This window comes from Danio aesculapii, chromosome 8 (assembly GCF_903798145.1).
Source record: "Danio aesculapii chromosome 8, fDanAes4.1, whole genome shotgun sequence".
Lineage (NCBI taxonomy): Eukaryota > Metazoa > Chordata > Actinopteri > Cypriniformes > Danionidae > Danio > Danio aesculapii.
In genome coordinates, this window is record NC_079442.1 from 1,789,919 (window position 1) to 1,812,770 (window position 22,852).

Genomic DNA, 22,852 nt, shown 5'->3' on the forward strand with positions numbered 1-22,852 from the left:
CCTCCTCCTCCTCCTCATCATCCTCATCCTCATCATTCTCCCTCTCAGATGGGATGGTGGGCCAAAATCAAAGGTTTCCATGAGCCAACTTTGGCCTCCGGGCGCAACTTTGGGAATCTCTGTTCTAGAAAAATTAAAAACTTGTGTCATCCTGGAGTAAAAAAAAAACATTAAAATATTTGGGTCACACTTTATTTTGATGGTCCGTTGATTGAATTTAAGTTATAATGCATCTGCATGCCAACTAATTCTCATTAGATTTTAAGTAGACTGATTGGTTGGGCTTAGGGTTAGTGTAAGTTGACATGTACTAGCAAAGTTTCTTATAGTCAGTTAAATATTAAGCAGACAGTCTACTAATACTCAAATGGACCATCAAAATAAAGTCTTACCCAATATTTTCCAGTTGGCTACATATTAATTAGTAGTTTAACAGTAATTAATAGTAATTCAATCAACTTTACAGAAGCTTCTCTACTTGACAGTTGGTCTTGTGCGTCCGCCATATTTGTAGTTTGTTTACACTTCAGAGTTCAGGGGCTTATCGGACATTTTAAAAATGGGGGGTTGGGGGAGGGGGGGGGGGGGGGCTGTATGAGATCATACGTTCGTATAATTATTAATCACCTGTTTCTAAATGGTCTGTCTCTAAAAGTGAGGGGGACGCATCCCCCCCGTCCCCCCCCGGCTGCTACGACCCGGCCAGAGTTTGTAGTTCTAATCAGATTTTGTATTGTGAGCGATATTAGCGGTTAGAGTACAGACAGTTCTACGGTTGTTGCTAGTTTGGATATGGTTGTGGCCGGAGGTTAACGAGAAATATTTATATTATTTATGAAATTTCCCATTTATTGTATTTTATTAACGTCTACCCCCACCCCAACCCTAAACTAAACCATCACAGTATTGTGAAAATGGTAGTTGTACCGAGTATTATTTATGCTAGCTATTAAATTACCCAATATATTGTATTTATTGAATGCCTACCCCTACCCAAACACTAAACCCAACCATCACAGTACTGTAAAAATATGAATGATTATTATACATTGTTATAATAAATGCTACAATAATTGATGTACATGCCGCACTTATGGCCGGCCGCGTATCTGATCTAGACTTTACCCAGTTCTACACTTCGATTTCTATAGGAAAGAGTTAACCATCCAGGAACTGTTGACATCCGCTTTTCAATATACTACATGCTTTCAGACACACTAGATATATACTAGTGCGGATAGTATGCGAATAGGGACGCAGCATTTACAGTTCCATGGTATTCAATGAAACCATGGGAATCCTGTATCCACTGGTGTAGTTTTGGTTAGCACATTGGGGAAGGGGGGGTTGAAGTGCTGGTGTACTTCATTCATTCATCTTCCTTCGGGTTAGTCTCTTTTTTATCAGAGGTCGCCACAGCAGAATGAACCACCTACTATTCTGCCATATGTTTTACCCAGCGAATGCCCTTCTAGATGCAACCAAGTACTGGAAAACACCCATACACACTCATTCACACACTATGGATGATTTAGCTTACCCAACTCCCCTATAGCGCATGTGATTGGACTGTTGGGGAAACCGGAGCACCCGAAGGAAACCCACGCCAACACGGGGAGAACATGCAAACGCCACACGGAAATGCCATCTAGCCCAGCCCGAACTCAAACCAGCAGCCTTCTTGCTGTGAAGCAATAGTGCTACCCACTGAGCCACTGTGCTGCCTGCTTGATTTATTAAATTACCATTTTTACAAAGAGATATTGGGGGGGGGGGTTGTAATTGCAAGTGTTATCCACCGCACAAACTACATCCCTGCCTGTATTCACAAAGCCTGTGTCTGACCTGATGTAGTCAGTCCTGCAGAGGATCATGCCGCTCTTGCTGTAGCACGTGGAGCCGATCTCCCCCAGCTGAGCCTGACAGCAGGAGCACTTCAGGCAGCGGGAGTGCCAGTATCGCTCCATGGAGAACAGCAAGAATCGGTCCGAGATTCGGCCCCCGCAGCCGGCACATGAGCGGGACACGCACACACCGCCCGGGACCTGGCTGTTCACCATCACTGCGCCTGAAGAAAACACAAACACACATGCTTGTTTTTGTGAATTGTGGGAACATTCCACAGGCTTTCATCGTGTTTGTTCAACTGTACAGACTGTATATGAGCGGTTCCAGCGTTATGGATGCGACATTTGCAGTAAAGACTCAAAATATAAATTCACAGAGAGAGAATGTGTTGATATTATATTCAAACATCTGTTTATATTTTACAAAACTACTCACCAGAGTTATGGCATCAGAAAAACCTCAATCTGTAAACATTTTTAATATTTTAAATGAGGAAAATAAACATTATGGATGTGACCACAAAAAAAAAGTCTTCAAGTTTACAGTATGCAACATATTTTGTAGAAATTCTGTGAATTAAACTGCACAATCCCAAAGAAACAATGCTAATAAAAAGCATAAGAGTTGCTCTCTATAGAACAAACGTGACTGATTTCATTTTATTTGACTTTTTTTTTGCATTTATGAGGAAAAAGCTTCGTCTTGGATGTGACGGATGTGAAATTGCCACTTGTGTGATTTGGTAAATCAAATATAATAGTTTAAATACACTGACAGAGACATGTTAGGCACTGTTGACATTTGCCATCGGCTTAGTCCCTTTATTTATCAGGGGTCAACACAGCGGGATGAACCGCCAACTTATCCACCATATGCTTTACACAGCGGATGCCCTTCCAGCTGCAACCCAGTACTGGGAAACACCCATACACTTTCACATTCACACACACCCATACACTACGGCCAATTTAGTTCATCCAATTGCCCTATAGTGCATGTGTTTGGACTATTGGGGAAAACGGAGCACCCTGAGGAAACCCACGCCAACACGGGAGAACATGCAAACTTCACACAGAAATGCCAACTGACTCAGCTGGGGATCAAACCAGTGACCTTCTTGCTGTGAGGCAATTGTGCTACCCACTGCACCACCGTGCTGCCCCTGTTATCATCATCATTATTATATTTCAGTTAGTTTTTAGGTTAATGTTGTTAGTTTTTCCTTTATTGTGAATGTTTTATTTTATTTCAGTTACCCAAATGATATTTTTTCAACCAATAGTCTTGGGTAACTGAAAATAACCTTGGGTCAGAGGTCACACAGGCAATGAGGTGAACGTGAACTCAAAATATTCAAAACATGTTTCTTTCTTTAAATGCAAATTATTAAACTGTATTGGGCTAATTTAAATGTTTTTATTATTTTCCAAATGTTTTAGCGGAGACTTTGTGCTGTAGCCAATTAAAAAAATTAAATTGCTAATAATTATGCTAATAATAACGCTATTATTTATTGATTTATTCCAGCCAAACTAAAAGAAATAAGACTTTCTCCAGAAGATGAATATCTTGCTCTGTTAAACACAATTTGGAAAATATAATATATAACAATAATAATAAAAATAAATCATAATAATAACCTGGATATTCATGTTTTACTGTATAACTACAAGGATTTGAAATGTGCACCAGATACCTCAGAGTGGTCAAATATTTAATGGTGACTAATGGCATCTAAAACAAACGTGACATAAATACACAAAATGCATTCATATTTTAGATAATGATTATTTTGGGACATACAAAAATGACTAAAACAAGCTTTTCTGCAATATAAAACTTTTTTCTTTAATTGTTCATTGAATTTTAGTGCGTGTCTTTAGGAAACCATGCTAAAAATAAGAAAATGCTAATTATTTTTCTGCGTAAAAGTTCATAATGTACATGGGAAGAAAAACAACAATTTCCATCCATTTTAAACTTGAAAAACAGTTTTGTCTGAGTCAGTAAGGAAATATTAAACTAAAACATTAACATTGTTTCATCAGTATTATTATTTTCGATCAATAAACACACAATGCTCTCAATAATCAATCTATAATATCTAAGTAAATAATATCTGGCACTATGTAACGAAGACATGTAATAAAGTTGGTTATATTTTCCCACGTTCAGACTTTCTCCTTGATAATATTTCAGAAAAGTATTGTTTGCAAACTCTAAACAGCAAATCATATTATCAAAGTACAACATTGTCCAGAGGCAATTAAAAGGTGCTAATGCTAATTTCAGATCCAATATTCAAAGTAGCGGTAAACAATACAGTGATGTGTAGTGTTACAGTTTAAAAATGAACGAATGTCGCTTATAAAACAAACAACTTCACCTTAATTAATAAGAGCAGGAGACTGACCTTGAAGATCCTCCAGTCTTCGGAGAGTTTTCAGACTTGATGAAGTTTATTTATCCAGACCAAGCACACTCTTCTGACTTTCCTCCGCTTCACGCCCGCATTGTACAGTAACCGGCAGCAATATTCAATTAAAGGATGTTGAATGAACCGGGTGTGTGTGTGTGAGTTTACTGCTTGCGTCCCATCTTGCAAAAACCCTCGATAATTTACTCCTATTTCAATAAATAGGGCACAGCGGCATCACTGACTGTCCTGACAGAGCGGCGCGCTGCATTTTATCCTTGAAGTGACGTCACAGAGCCGCGCATTTCATCTAGATTGGTTTGATCGTTAAGGGGCGTGGTTTTTAATAGAATTAATATAGCGTGATAAATAAGTAGGCTAATAATACCATAATGCAAATAAAGTCAGCTGTGACCTTAAAATAAATGTTTAATAATTATTATTATTATTTATTAAATAAAACAGATGAACGTTTGTAAATATTAATTACACTACTTTTTGGTTCCCAGAATGTTCTGGGAACGTTGTTTAACGATTGCAAAATAATAATCTAAAAATAGCCACGAGGAAACGTTCTTTATATTTAGGTTATATAAATATTGACTTCCCTGCAATGTTCTGGGAATGTTCTTTTATGGTTGCAAAAATTAAAACCAAAACAGGACGTTTTCCTAAAATTGTTGAATTATTTGTATTCATTCATTCATTCATTCATTCATTTGTATTAATTAATTGTCATTAATTTTCATTCGTCCATTTATTCATTTATTTTTTTTAATCATTCATTTATTCATTCACTCATTTTCATTAGTTCATTTTTATCAATTCATTCATTCATTTATTCATTTTTATTAATTAATTGTTATTAATTTTCATTCATTCATCCGTCCATTTATTCATTTATTTTCATTCATTCATTCATTCATTCATTCATTCATTCATTCATTCATTCATTCACTCATTTGTATTAATTGTCATTAATTTTCATTCATTCATTCGTCCATTTATTCATTTATTGTTATTCATTCATTCATTCATTCATTCACTCATTTTTATTGTCATTAATTTTCATTCATTCATTCGTCCATTTATTCATTTATTGTTATTTATTCATTCATTCATTCATTAATTCACTCATTTTTATTAATTAATTGTCATTAATTTTCATTCATTCATTCGTCCATTTATTCATTTATTTTTATTTATTCATTCATTCATTCATTCATTCACTCATTTTTTATTAATTAATTGTCATTAATTTTCATTCATTCATTCGTCCATTTATTCATTTATTTTTATTTATTTATTCATTCATTCATTCATTCACTCATTTTTTATTAATTAATTGTCATTAATTTTCATTCATTCATTCATTCGTCCATTTGTTAATTTATTTTTATTTATTCATTCATTTATTCATTCACTCATTTTCATTAGTTCATTTTTATCAATTCCTTCATTCATTTTCATTCATTCACTCATTCATTCGTTTTCTTTTCGGCTTAGTTCCTTTATTAATGAGGAGTCGCCACAGCGGAATGAACCGCCAACACAGCGGATGCCCTTCCAGCTGCAACCTATCACTGGGAAGCACCCATACACTCTCATTTACACACATACACTACACTACCCAATTCCCCTATAGCGCATGTGTTTGGAATGTGGGGGAAACCGGAGCACCCGGAGGGAACCCACGCCAACACGGGGAGAACATGCAAACTCCACCCAGAAATAATTTCATTATATAATTTGCTATATTTGTTATAAATTAGATTGTGTCCTGTTAAATTATTTTCAATTATCACTGTTTAATTATTAATTATATATTTATTTACATAAGTATAGACTTTTTAAAATTAAGATATGTTGTTTTAATGTCTAAACCTTATTTATGATAAATATTACACTCATCAGAGGCACACTTGGATATTTACTGACCCCTAGCGGCCAAAATCTAGTTCCTTGTCTAAAATGTTAAAGCGATCAAATCTGTCATTATTTACTCTCCTTTACGTCTTTCTTTCTTCGGTTGAACACAAACTGAGATGCTTTGAAGAATGCTGAAAATCTGTAACCATTGACTTCCACAGTATTTGTTTTTCCTACAATGGAGATCAACGGTTACATGTTTTCAGCATTCTTCAAAATATCTTCTTTTGTCTTCAACAGAAGAAAGAAACTCATAAAGGTTTGGGTCTCCCTTGAGGGAAAGTAAATAGTGAGTAAATGTTCATTTTTTGGTGAACTATCCCTTTAAATCAGAATGTTTCTGCAACTGTAGTGCTGTAATTTAATAAGATCAACATTCAGGACTCATCTATGATCGTTTTACACAGCGACAACAGGCCGAATTTACATTACAAGTTCATTCATTGCTTTTCCTTTCAGCTTAGTTCCTTTGTTTATCAGGGGACACCACCGCGGAATGAACCGGCAACTATTCCAGCATATGTTTTACACTGCGGATGCCCTTCCAGCCACAACCCAGTACTGGGAAACACCCATACACACTCATTCACACACACACTCACACACTACGGCTGATTTAGTTCATTAATTCCCCTATAGCGCATGTGTTTGGACTGTGGGGGAAACCCACGCCAACACAGGGAGAACATGCGAACTCTACACAGAAACGCCAATTAGCCCAGCTGGGACTCGAATCAGCAACATACTTGTTGAATTGTTGAATTACAAGTTGATTTCTAATAATTATTTGTTGCTTTATTAACAGAATATACACATTTCTAATATGTTTTACCTTGCAGATTACTCGACACCAGTCATCTAACTCATAATAACACATAAACTCATAATAATCTTCACCAAAGACAAGCAGAGCCGACGCTTTCATTAAGAATCATATTTAAAGGGACAGTTCACCCAAACATTACTTACAGTACCCTCTCTCATATAGTTATAAACCTTTATGAGTTTCTCCTGTTGAACACTAAAGAAGCTGGACTCTGAAGAAACCTGTAACCGCTGACTTAGTATCAAAACAAATAGGCCTTCAATGGAAGTCAATGGTTACATGTTTTCAGCTTTCATCAAAATATATTAAATTGCGTTAAATATAACTAAAACGAGTTATGGATAAGTAAATGATGACAGAATTTGAATCTTTTAGTTGAACTGCCCTTGTTTTCACGACTGTGTTCAGTACTAGCGCCTGTGTGTTCCAGTAGTGGCCACTAGAGGTCAGTGTTTCTGCGTTGGTTAATCTGCCGTTCAGCTCATCTGTCACTGAACTACAGCAGGGGTTTATGATGCTTCTGATGCCCTGTTTGTAAATATTTCTATCTAATGCAGATATGTTTTGTAATTATGGATTTTTTCTTGTATAGAGGTAGCAAATAATGTCGCTCTACATTTTGACATTTATTTTAAATGCATTATTGTCATTTTTTTATTTTTTTATTGTCTTTTGGGGAGCGGCACGGTGGCTCAGTGATTAGCACTGTTACCTCACAGCAAGAAGCTCACTGGTTCGAGTCCTGGCTGGGTCAGTTGGCGTTTTTGTGTGGACTTGTTTTCCCCATGTTGGTGTGGGTTTCCTCCGGGTGCTCCGGTTTCCCCCACAGCCCAAACACATGCGCTATAGGGGAACTAAATTGGCCGTAGTGTATGAGTGTGTGTGTGAATGTGAGAGTGTATGGGTGTTTCCCAGTACTAGGTTGCAGCTGAAGGGCATCCGCTGTGTAAAACATATGCTGGAATAGTTGGTGGTTCATTCCGCTGTGGCGAACCCTGATAAATAAAAGGACTAAGTCGAAGAAAAATGAATGAATGACTGAATAATAATAATAATAATAATAAAATATAATTAAATTAATTTCTAAATATATCGTATTAAACTGAAATAATATTAATATATGACTTTCAAAGGAGATTATTCAGGTTGTGGAATGAAATTTTTATACAAAGGTATTTGCATGCTTTATGGGGTTAATTTATTATTTTAGTTTAGTTTATATATGTTTGTTTTAGCAGCTTCATTTTCTAACTATTTTTATCCAAGTTAACTTTTTTACAACAGTTGTAGTTGTGTAAAGGACAATATTAAATAAAGATTAAAATTTTTTGCGTCCCATATTTGGCCATTACTTTTTTCTCTAAACCATTGCGCTGGACCACCTACACATTACCAGCATTCCTTTAAAGATAGTTTAGTGAGTGTTATTTTGTTGCCCATTCATAAAAGTGTCCAATGCATGAATTCTTGTCAGATTTAAACCCCGCTGCTCCGTTCACGGCTGTTTTTCTCAGTCTCATGAATTACACTACCATGTTGTCCTTTCTTTCTGTTGGGAGATTTTTGTTGTCAGGGGACACGTCTGAAAGTTTACTGTGCTTTCTGAAAGAGCGACTCAACCACATCAATTCATCTAACTCGGCAAACAAATGAAACAGCCCTTTATTGCTGTATTTGAGGCCCTGAGAGAGCAAACAGCTCAGAAAAAGACACGTTTGACATCAGCGATGACGCTTGGGAACGCAGACAGACATTGAAAATACAATGAGTTCTGTCAGCCTTCTCTAGTTCATGAAAACACTCTTTTTAGTACAACCACAAATCAGAGAAAGTTGGGACAGTATGGAAAACGCAAATAAAAGAAGAAAGGAGTGATTTCGAAATTTACTTTGACTTGTATTTCATTGTAGACAATACAAAAAAACATTATTCCACGTATTTCAATTTTGGTTCTGCACACATTACAAAGTCCTGCTGCGGAGGAAGAGGATACAGGTACTTGACTGGCCTGCCTGCAGTCCCGACCTGTCTCCGATAGAGAATGTGTGGCGCATTTTGAAGTGCAACTACGAAACACTTCATCATTTGGTGTCTCTAGTCCTTAACGTATTTTAAGTGTTGTGAAAAGGAACATTACAAAGAGGTAAATGCTTTACTGTAACAACTTTTAAAAAAATTATGTGTTACAAGAACTAAAATTCGAATACGTGTTTATTTTGCTGGGGAAAAAACAATAAAATCATGAGGAACACATTAAATAATGTTTGTTGTATTGTCTGAAATGAAATACACGTCAAAGTAAGTTTAGAAATCAATCCTCTTTCGGATTGACCATTATTAGAACCCACTGTCCATTACATCTTTCATTAGTAAATGCCTTCTTTTCTCTATGCAATCTATGCTATATAGGCAAACATATCAATTAAATGTGAATAAAACCACTGAAAATGTTGCTTGCTTCTGTGTTTGTAGAGTGACATGCTTCTCTTCTCTTTAGCATAGTGGATATTTCTCAACAACTAGCATTACTGCCATTTTATAGGATGACAAAAGCCAAAAGAAGCAGTATAAAAACTATTGCTGCATCCTAATTCGCATACCATCCGTCCCAAATAGTATTGGAAAATATAATTACATGTCCTAAAAAAAATCGTAGTGTATAATCATCCGTTCTCTAACCGCCCACGATACATTGCATTGAATTTGATCAGAACTACAAAACTCGGGTAAAAAGTGTAAATAAACTACAAACATGGCGGACATCGCGCACAACCATCAAGTAGGGAAGCTTCGGTAAACTTGTTTGAATGACTATTAATTAATATTCAGCCGACTGGAATATATTTAAATCACCTTATCCGTGTTATGTTTCATCTGCCACAACAATGTGAACTTAAATTAAGATATGTTTGGGTATTAACTTCTAAATAATTATCCAAAGATCTGAGGAGATTTCTCAAAATGGAGGACTCGCGAATGGCTGATTAACACACAGCTGAATCTATAATAAGGTAAGTAATTAAACATGAAAGAAATGTGGATGATGTGTTGAAATTATTGACAGGGGACATAACTAAGCAACATAACGATTTGTTGTAGTATAAGTATGCGAATTGGGACACAGCGTATAGCTTTAAATGTTTCCCTTTAAGAAGCACTGGTGTTGACAGAATCAGTCATGATACAGCAAGCAGTTTTCTTAAAGATGTTTTATTTTTTTGTGACACAATCTGACCAGCATATAGTCATTGATATTCAACATCAACAAATAATCGTTCACTCGTATACAAGAGAGAGTCTAGAATTGCCCCGAAAAATGAAGCAGTCTCAAAAGAGTCACTCCACCTACAGTGAAGCCTGTACACTTTACAAAAGACAAACCTACAGTCATATATGCACTGGAACACATCTCCATTATGACCTCTTTCACACAAAAAACAGAAACTTACACATCTGTACATCTCAATATATGAGTAAAACTCTGCTGTATAAAAGAACGCATAGAGCATATATTATTTTAAAAGCGGAAACATATTAAAAAGTCTTAATTTTCTCCCTTAATCAGGCAACTCGTTCAGTTTTATCCACAACAACAACCTCAAAACTAGTGCATTTTCTTTCCCTTCGAGCGTCAGGACGTCATTAATCTGATCATACGCTTCAAAATATAAAACACTTCAATGCAGTACAATAAAACAGAATAAATATAGGCTGAAAGATGAACACAGTATTGAACAAATCTCATGAAATGGAGTCAAAATTTCATGTTTGATTCAAATTAGTTATCAAATGAACTTCTGACACACTGGAATATCAAATAAAAATGTTTAAGAGAACAAAACTGTCAATAATTAAAGTAGTATGTTTCTGAACAGGGGAAACCGCTGTAGCTATATTTTACTCTCTAATGAATTAGTTGTTTCTCTGAGAGGAAGACTATGTGCAGTAAATATGTACTCTTGTTTTCAGATGTCTGATGTTTGAAAACAATTTTTTGAGTAAGTTCTGAAGTCCTTTAACCTTATTATTTTGATGTTAGATCCCTAAAATTAAAGTTTCTTTATGGCATCCATGCTTCAACTGAGAATCTTTACATTCCACAAAGGCATCTTAATGGAGTAAAAAAGTGTTTTTATATTGTTAAAATGTTCTTCACAATAAAAATAGTTATTTTAAGAACCATTCTCTCAAAGTACATCAATGGCATCAATGCAAAAATCAATTTAGGAACTTTTTTTTTGTTTAACAGTAAAGGCATTTCAGAATAAGATAGTATGATGGGCATTTGTGAGTACAGCTATCCAATCAAATCATCTGCACAAAACAAAACAATAAACATTTTAAGTTACATTTTTGTTCAGTCTAGCATTTTTCCTATTATGCAGTATCCAAAAACTGCACATACGACTATACAAAAATGAATGAAAATATAACTATATCGTTACTTTGGAATATTTACGTTTTTTATGAATTATATTTGCAAATGTCAATTCAAAGTCAGCTTTCAGTGTTGAACCAGGCCTGCAGGTCGAGGCAGAAGTAAAAACAAATAAAGTGCAAAACTATACACCTAGGCCTAAATGTAGAAGACAGATGCAAATTGATTTGATGTCCTTGATGTCCATTTGCCATCCACAAATTGATCCCCTTGACACATTGATATCGAAATAAAGATATAAAACTATAATATAAGATTATTCTTCTGAAAGCTTCAGTTCCAAAATACAAATATACCTGATGTCAAGATGACATCATATTGACATCTAACATTTGCACCAAAAATCGATTACAGGACTTTGATTTTACAGGACTGATTTTTGCTTGATCTTTAGCTTGTTACTGAAAAAAAAACAGCTTAAACTAGCCAAAGGTGGTTGGCTGGTTTTGCTGGTCGACCAGTTTGTTTTTAAAGGAGGTTTTGGCCATTTCCAGCCTGGTCTTAGCTGGTCAGACTGGGAGATGACCAGCTAAAACCAGCTTGACCAGTCTACATTAAGCTGGACATTTGAAAATAAATTTGATGTCAAAACCTTGATGTCCATTTGACATCCACATATTGATGCCCTTATGACCATCGAAATAAAGACACAAAAACTATTATAATATACACTGGATTTTGTGTGCCTACAATGCATACAACTACCTGATGTCAAATGACATCATGTTATCATCTAACATTTCCATCAAAACGCACCAAAAATCAATTACAGGGCATTGATTTTACAGGACTGATTTTTGCTTGACATTTAGCTTCTTTAGCTTAGCTAAAACCAGATTGACCAGCCTGGTTTAAGCTGGACATAACTGGTTTTGGCTGGGCTCCCAGCCTGGCTAGGGTGGTCAAGCTGGTTTTAGCTGGTCAACACCCAGCCTGACCAGCTAAGACCAGGCTAGAAATGGCTGAAACCAGCCTGGAAATGGTCAAAACCCAGCAAAACCAGCTAACCTTAGGCTAGTTTAAGGTGTTTTCTTTCAGTAACATACTGTAAATACTAGCCTGTAATACTAGTCATTCTTAGGCTGGTTTAAGCTTAGCCTGATTTAATCATTTTTTTTACCAGGATTTTCAGTGTGTAAAGGTGTGTATGTCATTGTAAAGGCTGACGGCGGGTGAAGATCGTCCCCTCTTAGCTCTGCAGAAACTCTTACTGCATTTGCAGCTCTGGATCCACATGACGTTTCTTGTGATGTTTTCTCCGTCCGGGCAGCGGAAACGCATGCGTACTGTGCGTGTCGAGCGTGGCTGACAGCATCGACCATCCACACATGAGCCGCAGGACCGAGGACGGTACCCGCGAACTGTGGAGCAGCCGGCAAACGTGATCAGCTCCGGCTTACGGGGCCTCGTTGTACGTCGACACTTCTTTCCTTTCTAAATGACATAATGAAGCAACAAGAAAACAGTGAAGGGCTGTTTAGAACAAGGAGGATGACTATATATATTACCAAAACTATTTGTGTACACACCAGTAAACAATAATGAGGATCTGCTCTTTTTTAGTTTAATAGTTTCTTTTTGCATTCCCCCTTGTCACCAGCAGGGGGCCTCATGAACCGGTGAATCCAGCTCATGTAATCTATCTAATCAAACAGTGATTTTAATGATCGCAGTCAGTGTAGTGGAATAAAAACAATACAAATGGTTGTTTGTGCTCCTCCACAATGTCGTCGAGGTCTTCATATATATTATATATTTCTGAATGTTGCCAAAGTGTTCAAAACGTATAGTTTTTTAAATGTTTAAAAACCTTTTCCTGGTTATGCAAATGTTAGCAAGCACACATACATAGCAGAGATCTCTATTTGTAATCTGTGTCTACATCTGGAAGATATTTATTTGAGCATTTGCTCATTTGCAAAATGTCTATTACATGTTACTTTTCGGATGTTAAACTGACGTTGAGAATGAGATGTTTAAAATTAAAATGTTCGCTCAGCAAATTTTTAAGACATTTAAACCTTTAGACAATAAGTCCTTTAAGCATAGCAGATTTTTTCTAGACTAAATTGAATCTTTAAAATATGTTTATAGTATGTTTTGTGTCTATCAGAACATGATTGAAAATCGATGATTGAAATGATTGTAATTGCGTTCACCTTCAGATGTGGAGTGGCGTCACACTGTGTGATCTGGCAGAGGCGAGTCTCTCTGATTAACCTGCACTGAGCGTTACTGTTGGTCACTCGACTGGACACACCGAACCCGCAGGAAGCAGAGCATTCAGACCAGTCTGTGGTCTGGGGGAAACATCCGGGTGAAGGGAAGGGAATCTCAGACACCGGAGCAGACGACCACTCTGAATATGAAGAAGGAGAGAATGAAGGACACACCACACATATGTGTAATTAACAGCTGTTTTTAACAGTGTAATGATTTTACTATCCACTTGTTAAATTGTGATGAATGCAATACTATTTCTGGGTCCAAGCCTGTAATTTAAATAGAATGAAATAAAACTCAATCTGAATACCCGATTATGATCATTTTCACCAATATTTTAACCCTGTTAGAACAACATTTTCCTGTTAGAACAACATTTTCCTGTTGGAACAAAGCAAAGAACCAGCATTTGACCAGCAAAGAACCTGCTTGTGACCAGTTTAAAGTGAATCATGACCAGAAAGATTCATCCTAAAGCACCTTATAACCAGCAAGAACCAACTGAAACCAGCTCAGAACCAGCAAGAACCGTCATATGACCAGCAAGAATAAGGTTAAACCAGCTCAGGACCAGCAAGAACTGTCTTTTGACCAGCAAGAGTAAGCTTAAACATGCTCATGACCAGCAAGAACCAGCTTAAACCAGCTTTTGACCAGCAAGAACCAACAAGAACCAGCATAAACCAGCTCAGGACCAGTAAGAACTGTCTTATAACAAGCAAGAACCAGCTTAAACCAGTTAATGACCAGCAAGAACCAGCCTGAACCAGCTCATGAACAGCAAGAACCACCTTAAACTTGCTTATGACTAGCAAGAACCAGCTTTAACATGCTCATGACCAGCAAGAACCAGCTAATGACCAGCAAGCACCAGCTTAAACCAGCTCATGAACAGCAAGAGCCATTTTAAACTAACTTATGACCAGCAAGAACCAGCTGAAATCAGCTCAGAGCCAGCAAGAGCCAGTTTATGACTAGCAAGTACCAGCCTAAACCACCCCATGAACAGCAAGAACCAGCTTAAACTAGTTTATGACTAGCAAGAACCATCTTAAGCCTGCTCATGACCAGCAAGAACCAGTTTTAACATGCTCATGGCCAGCAAGAACCAGCTAATGACCAGCAAGCACCAGCTTAAACCAGCTCATGAACACCAAGAACCATTCTAAACTAACTTATGACCAGCAAGAACCAGCTTGAACTAGCAAGAACCAGCTTAAACCTGCTCATGACCAGCAATAACCAGCTGAAATCAGCTCAGGACCAGCAAGAGCCAGCTTATGACCACCAAGAACCAGCTTAAATCAGCTTATGACCAACAAGAACCAGATTAAACCTGCTCATGACCAGCAAGAACCAGCTAAAACTTGACCCAGCCGAGAGTCAAACCGGCGACCATCTGATAGAGCTTTTGGACCCAGAAACAGTGACGTCAGACTAAACAAGTGTGTTAAATTCCAATTTCCAAAAAGTCTAACTGGTTATGATCTAGGACTCACATATTAGAAGCATTTCTAGTTTACGTTTTCCGTCTGATCGAGCATTTGGACCCAGAACCTTCAGACTAAACAAGTGTGGTTTCTGACTGATTTATGAATTCATGAAAGCAATGCGAGTGTGTTACCCTGAGCTGTGGGTCTGCTGCTGTGCTCCTGCAGGAGTTTGCTGATGTGGTTGTACTGCGGTGTGCGTTTGGGCCCGGGCTCCTCCTCTCTGATGCTATTGTCGCTGTCGCACACCCAGCGTTGGCAGCAGTGCCCGGACGGCGTCTCCAGCCGAGGGTTGGCGCAGTGTGAGCCGGGCAGCGGGACGTGCAGCGGGCACAGAGGTACACAGCCCACCACACCATCCATACAGCTGCACTGGTGCTCGCAGCCCGCCTGGAAGTCCTCTCCGTGCTGATACACACGACCAGAAAACTCACACGGACGACCCTGAGCCTCCGCTGAGACACACACACAAGACAATCTAATAACATACTACAGTCCAGATATACAAACTATAAATATAAATATATATAATGTATGTATGTATTTAAACAACAGTTCTGTGCGATATTCTGCCAGTAACAGCAGTCCACCGGCCTCTTCACCTTTCACCCTTGTGTATTACTCCGCCCACATACAGCAACAAGCAAAGGACACTCTACAGTTTGACAAATATTGCTTCTGTTGGACAACATCATGTACTTTTGAGGTTTGTTTAGTCAAGAATGTCGTTGTTTAGATTGCAACTATGCAGTTTAATTATAAGAACAGTGTCTATTTTAAATATTTATCAAAGAAACAGCGTGTCGGCGGCCATTAGCCTGTCTTTGAGCAGAACAAATACGGTTGACGTTGTCATCCACATGAGGGCGACAGAGACCGCATAATAAGCTCTTAGAGGAGGGCAAAATCTACTGTAATATTAAACTACAGCTGATTTAATCATTATAAAATAGGTAAGTGGCTTTCTAAGTCGATCTCTCTCTTTTGTATGTTGTAGCGCTGTATTTATACCATAGTAATTGTAGTGTATTGAGTGAGATTGGACTTGAGTTGGTTTGGTTGGCCATCTGTTCTAATGAGTCTCCTGTTTTCGCTACTGCAGACTAGTTGAGTAAACAGAAAGAAAGAAGAAATGCCCACATGTGTTTAGCGTTTTTCCTTATCACAAACAACAGTAATCTGATAGTGTTTGTGCAGATTTTTTGTTCCGGGGTTGTTTATTGTGATCTCCCGATTGCAACAGAGAAATACTGCTTGTAATACTGTAGGGAGATATCTCTGTAGACTGATGGCATTTCATGCTGTTCAGCCTTATAATCTTAAAATGTAAGCAAAATCAGCTGTTTTCTCGTCACTTTAGACATTACGCTAGAGAATCACTCAAACACTAGCTCTACAGTGACGTTGGTGAATTATTAACGGCTTCTGCTGTTCTGACGTCAGCTGAACGGCGGAAGAAAGTAGTTCCTCTTACAAAAGGGTTTTTAGACTCTCCGTGTTTGATTTTCTTTTTATATACAGGATTATGCCGTTGAACTGTTGTATAAACGCAGCATCACACGATTAGCAGTGCGATGTGGCTGTATATCGGCAATGGTGGGAGACCTGCGGCCTCGTGCCAACGCACGCCTCCCACTAGTGCCGATACAGTCACATCGCACTGCTACTCATATGATATTGCTCATATATACAGTATATATATATATTTTACAGTACAGTATAAATACAGTTGAAGTCAAAACACTGCCCCCCTGTGTATACAGTAGTCAACATTTTATATAATACTTAAAAAACAACTTAAACGTGATTATAAATAGCCTATTGTCATACCTCGCACTGTTGTGCTTCAGTCAAATCAAGCCAAATAAAAAAAGTGGAGCAATAGTTGGGCGTTTCCATTTTCGTGAGAGGGGGACTTGAAGTTGTATGGATAAACAATGACTAAAGGACACTGTTAATCGTCAGCATTAAATTTCATTCATTATGCATGCTTTCTATTTAGGATTGACCATAATCAATACAGTGCCCCCCTGGCTCTTAAGTAGCCTCGCCACTGTCGTGAGCACGTATTTGTCAATTCTCAAAAATGTACACCGGGATACGTTTTGATTTCACGCAGTGACATGACGGTAGCGCAGTGGGTAGCACAATCGCCTCACAGCAAGAAAGTTGCTAGGCTCAGCTGGGTCAGTTGGCATTTCTGTGGGGAGTTTGCATGTTCTCCCCATGTTGGCGTGGGTTTCCTCCCACAAGTCCAAACACATGCACTATAGGTGAATTGGGTAAGCTAAATTGTCCGTAGTGTATGTGTGTGAATGAGTGTGTATGGATGTGGCGACCTCAGATTAAGAAAGGGACTAAGCCGAAAGGAAAATGAATGAATGAATGATTTCGCACAGCGTTTAAAGTCCGCATGAACTGGAAACTGCGACCATTTTTTTCCATATTGTGACACAGTTCCTGGAGAAACAGAATATTAATTGAGAAACAGTGGGCGTGGCTTTTCTACTGCGAGCAGATTGGATGCAGGAAAGTAGGCGTGTCATTCAGAAAGGTGGGGGTAAGTTTTTGGGGAGAGTTATTACAACCTACAGACTCCTCCTCCTCACCGTTTCTGTCAAAATAGACAGCTGGAGGGGCGTGGTTAAGTATGTTAGCCACGCCCAATACCTCAGACAAACCTAATCTGAGAATTGAACTCAAAACAAACAGGAAGTGCATGTCCAGATTTTAATTAAAGATTACAAGAGCAAATTATTGTTTATCTCTTAATGACCTGCACAGATGAATTGTTCACCACAAAACTAGCAATGCGGGCTAACAAAATCAAAATAGTTAGTTTTGATTTCATGGGGACTTTAAAGTATACACAGGAGACAGAAGTGTTTGCCTAACTTCAGCATTATTGCCCACCTCTGCAGAGTCCGCGTAGAGGGTCTCCTCCGGCCCCTAGGTGGCAGCGCAGGCCCTTGATGTGATCGCAGGGCCGCTCAGGGCCACAGTCCTGGTTGAACTGTTGAGCGCAGACCTTACAGCAGCCACAGCTGTCCCACACCCAGCTGACCCCCCGTGGGCAGGACGGAGGAGACGCAGGGCAGGAGCAGGGGCCCGGGCAGCCCCGAGACACCTAAACGCACACACACAAACACAGGACACTCAACAACATGCTACAGTACAGATAGTGTATATATATATATATATATATATATATATATATATATATATATATAAAACTATTCGCCTTCCTGTGAAATATTTATTCTTTTTCAGATATTTCCCACATGTTGTTGAACAGATTCAGGAATTTTTCACAGTATTTCCTCTAATATTTTTTCTTCTGGAGAAAGTCTTATTTGGTTTATTTCGGCTAGAATAAAAGCAGTTCTTAATTGTTTTAAAGCCATTTTAAGGTCAATATTATTAGCCCCCTTAAGCAATATTAGTTTTGGATTGTCTCCAGAACAAACCACTGTTATACAATGACTTGCCTAATTACCCTAACTTTACCCTAATTAACCTAGTTAAGCCTTTAAATGTCACTTTAAGCTCAATATAAGTATGCTTATATCACTGCAGATTACACTTCCCTTACACTTGAATTATAAAGTCCTATCAACATTCTCAATTACAACAACTTATCTCATTCATTCATTCCTTTTCTTTTCGGCTTATTCCCTTTATTAATCCGGGGTCGCCACAGCGGAATGAACCACCAACAACTTATCTATTTAACTAAACATAAACAACGTCCATTACACTATGGTCAAGTCATGTCAACTTAGTTAAGACAACTTTACTATTTAAGAGAAGCAAACTTAAAATTTTAAGGCAGCACAAACACAAAGGGCACTATCATACACCCGGCGCAATAAGGCGCAAGACATGTTTGGTGCAATTTGTTGCTATTTTCTGACCAGTGCAAGCCTAATTTTCATGTTTTGCACCACATTGTTTAAATAGTAAATCCTTTTGCGTCACTTTGGGGACTCATGGGTGTGCTGGTCTATGAAGGAGGTGTGTTTGTTGCATTGTTGGTGCGTTGCTAATTTGAGGAACTGAAATAGACTGCACCATTGACCAACTAAAAGCTGCTCTAAAGTCCAGCAGAGCGCGTTAGTTATGCATGTCCAAACACTTACACATTGCTGAATACACACAGGATGTTCAGCAATACACAAATATATTTACAGATGAAAATAATTAAAGGACTCTTAAAGGGAATGGCAGATGAGACTCCGATTGGTTTGCACGTTATGCTCAAAACACCTTACTGTTTTCTTGTTGCTTCATTATGTCATTTAGAAAGGAAAGAAGTGTCGACGTACACCTAGAACCAGCCTGATCTTATGAGAAAACGTAAGTATTTTACGTTTTGTCAGTTTAGTGGCTAATTCAGTCGTACGAGTTCAGTCGTACGAAATTGTACGATTTTAAAAGGAGGCGTGGCACCTAACCCCACCCCTAAACCCAACCGTCATTGGGGGATGAGCAAATCGTAATGAATTGTACGAATTAGATCGTACGAATTCGTATGAATTAGACACTAAATTAAAAAGTTACGAATTGCCGTGAGATTGTGTTGCTCAGAACTCATTATGAGAGTAAGCACAACACTGTTAGACCATGCGCCGGGGTTTTACAGTGCACACGCTCAGAGCTTCCACTACCTGAGTTTCCATATAAAGATGCAAATTATGCTAATGATATGCTGGGCAGCTTTGGGAAATGATGTAATATTCATTCTTAATAGTAAAACAGCCAAGCAACGATGCTCTGCAAAACTGCCCGGCAACAAAAGGAGGCGTGGCACCTAACCCCACCCCTAAACCCAACCATCATTGGGGGATGAGCAAATCGTACTAAATCGTACGAATTAGATCATACGAATTCATACGAATTAGCCACTAAATCAAAAAGTTACGAATTGCCGTGAGATTGTGTTGAAAAATTGATGTGCGCGTTTTCAAAAATCATGCTCCTCTTGGCATTTCCCTCAAGCATCTTTTTTAAAATGTGATAATCCAAAATGCACATAAAAATAGGTGGATGGAAACACAGCTAGTGTCATCACTGGTTTTTCACAGCCTGTGTGTGTGGGTTAGACTGTGTTTATATAATCCGCTCACTTAGGTGTCTGTGTTTGAACATTGACTGTAGAATTAGAGCATAAATACACACTGTAAGATAAACTGTGCCGCTGTTACCATTAGGAGCTATTTCTGATCTCACTACAATGCACTTTTTAATGTAACTACAGTCAGAACGTCGTCTTTTTATAAGAAAGTAAAATTTAAAAAATGATTTTGAAATAAAAGTCAGAATGCAAACATTTAAAAATAAATTATTAATAGGTTTTTGAATGATATCTCTCATTAAGGCTGCATTTATTCGGTTATTAATGCAATAAAAATTGTGAAACATTATTACAATTTAAAATAACTGTTTTCTAATTTATTGCATAATAAAATGTACTTTATTCCTGTGATGAAAAGCTGATTTTTTAGCATTATCAGTGTCATATGATCCTTCAGATATCAGGCTAATATCAGGATATCAGGCTAATATGATGGCTATTTTATAGCGTTTTTTATTACTTCATAATATTTTTGATAGAAACCATACGATGAATTTTTTCATGATTTGTAGAATTATTAGATTTAAAAAACAATTAATTTGACATAAAAACCACATGAAAATAAATTATTATTATAAATATCTTTAATCTCACTTTTGAGGATGATTTGATGTATCATTTGCTGAATAAAAGCATTAAAATATTAATATAAAAATTTATATTTTTTAATTAATAATTATTTTATATATATATATATATATATATATATATATATATATATATATATGTTATATTTATATATAAATATTAATATAAAAATAAACAAGTTAATATATATATATATATATATATATATATATATATATATATATATATATATATATATATATATATATATATATATATTTATATATATATATATATATATATATATATATATATATATATATATATATATATATATATATTAACTTGTTTATTTTTTATATTAATATTTTAATGCTTCTTTTCTCTTTGCCATGATGACAGTAAATAATAATTGACTAGATATTCTTCAAGACACTTCTATACAGCTTAAAGTGACATTTAAAGGCTTAACTAGGTTAATTAGGGTAACTAGGCAGGTTAGGGTAATTAGGGAAGTTATTGTATAATGATGGTTTGTTCTGTAGACTATCGAAAACAAATATAGCTTAAAAGTGCGAACCTAATTTAATTAGTTATTATTATTATGATTTATTTCTAATTAATTAATTGACCTTAAAATGTTTTTTAAACAATTAGAAACTGTTTTTATTCTAGCCAAAATAAAATAAATAAGACTTTCTCCAGAAGAAAAAATATCAGAGGAAATACTATGAAAATTTCCTTGCTCTGTTAAACATCAATAATAAAAATAATTGGGGGGGGGCTAATAATTCCGACTTCAACTGTATATATATATATATATATATATATATATATATATATATATATATATATATATATATATATATATATATATATATATATATATATGTGTGTGTGTGTAAATTAATTATTAAATAAAAATATTAATTTTTTATATCACTATTTACTATTTTAATGCTTTTATTAAGCAAATGATACATCAAATCATCCTCAAAAATGAGATTAAAGATATTTATAATTATAATTTATTTTCATGTGGTTTTTAGTCAAATTAATTGTTTTTTTAACTCTAATAATTCTACAAATCATGAAAAAAAAATAATAAAGATAATATAATATAATGTATTTAAAAGATTTAGAGTATATTTTCTTACAGCCTTTTTATTTAGAGTAATAAATGTAATCACATATGATTTATCACATTAACCACTTTTTAATGAACATTTTTAGACACTATAAGAGTTTATTTACTTCAGCTGAAATCAAATAAAATGTAAATATTTAATGCAAAAAGCTTCAAATGAATGAGTAGTATGAATGATCAGAGCACAGCATCAATTACAGATTAATTAAACACTCCCAATAAGAAAACACATGAACAGATGTCTTCTGTCTTCAACATCTGTGAAAAACTGTGTGAAATCTCCTCACCTCTCCGTCAGCAGAGCAAACCACACACAACAAAACAATCCAAGTGTGTGTCCGCGTCCTCTGCCTCCTTCCAGAATGCATTTCCAAGCAACGTTCACAAAGATATAAAGTAAGTCCCCAATGCGGAAAACGAGCAGGTTTATCCACTTTCTAAATCACTCCAATGATTTCAGAGCATGTCTTCCAGGTTTAAAGCTAGTGCAACTGCAAAGTGCATCAGTCAGACTATAGATACTAAACTAAAAATACAGCAAGACGCAAAGCCTGAAGCCTTGTCAGTGTTACAGAGCGTTTACGGGGGAGCAGCTCACCTTATAGAGACTGAGAGAAAGAGAGAGAGAGAGAGAGAGAGAGAGAGAGCAGCTGGTCTCTGACAAAACCAATTTCGTAATGAGGGAGGCTATTATTTGTGTGTACAGTTGATGTCAGAAATTATTCCCCCTCCTGTGATTTTCTTTCTCTAATATTTCTCAAATGATGTTGAACAGATTCAGGAATTTCTCACAGTATTTCCTATAATATTTTTTCTTCTGGAGAAAGTCTTATT

General features: G+C 36.6%; 2 protein-coding genes across 2 annotated transcripts in view; both read right to left on the minus strand.

Annotated features, from left to right (window-relative positions):
- The window catches only part of si:dkey-90l8.3 (LIM domain transcription factor LMO4.2), a 14,803-nt gene extending 10,357 nt beyond the window's left edge, over positions 1-4,446 (minus strand). The window contains exons 1-2 of the mRNA XM_056464596.1: positions 4,262-4,446; positions 1,846-2,068 (exon numbers count right to left, since the gene is read on the minus strand). Of these exons, the coding sequence (XP_056320571.1) occupies positions 1,846-2,060 (215 nt within the window). The 5' untranslated portion in view covers positions 2,061-2,068; positions 4,262-4,446. The remainder of the gene's footprint in view (positions 1-1,845; positions 2,069-4,261) is intronic.
- A 5,765-nt stretch (positions 4,447-10,211) lies between these two features.
- ccn1l2 (cellular communication network factor 1, like 2) lies at positions 10,212-22,601 on the minus strand. The gene is made up of 5 exons (XM_056464587.1): positions 22,306-22,601; positions 18,084-18,297; positions 15,305-15,625; positions 13,617-13,816; positions 10,212-12,891 (listed from the first exon to the last, which is right to left on the minus strand). Exons 1-5 carry the CDS (start codon positions 22,384-22,386, stop codon positions 12,586-12,588), a joined length of 1,122 nt encoding a protein of 373 aa, XP_056320562.1. The 5' UTR covers positions 22,387-22,601; the 3' UTR covers positions 10,212-12,585.
- Between the last annotated feature and the right edge of the window lie 251 nt (positions 22,602-22,852).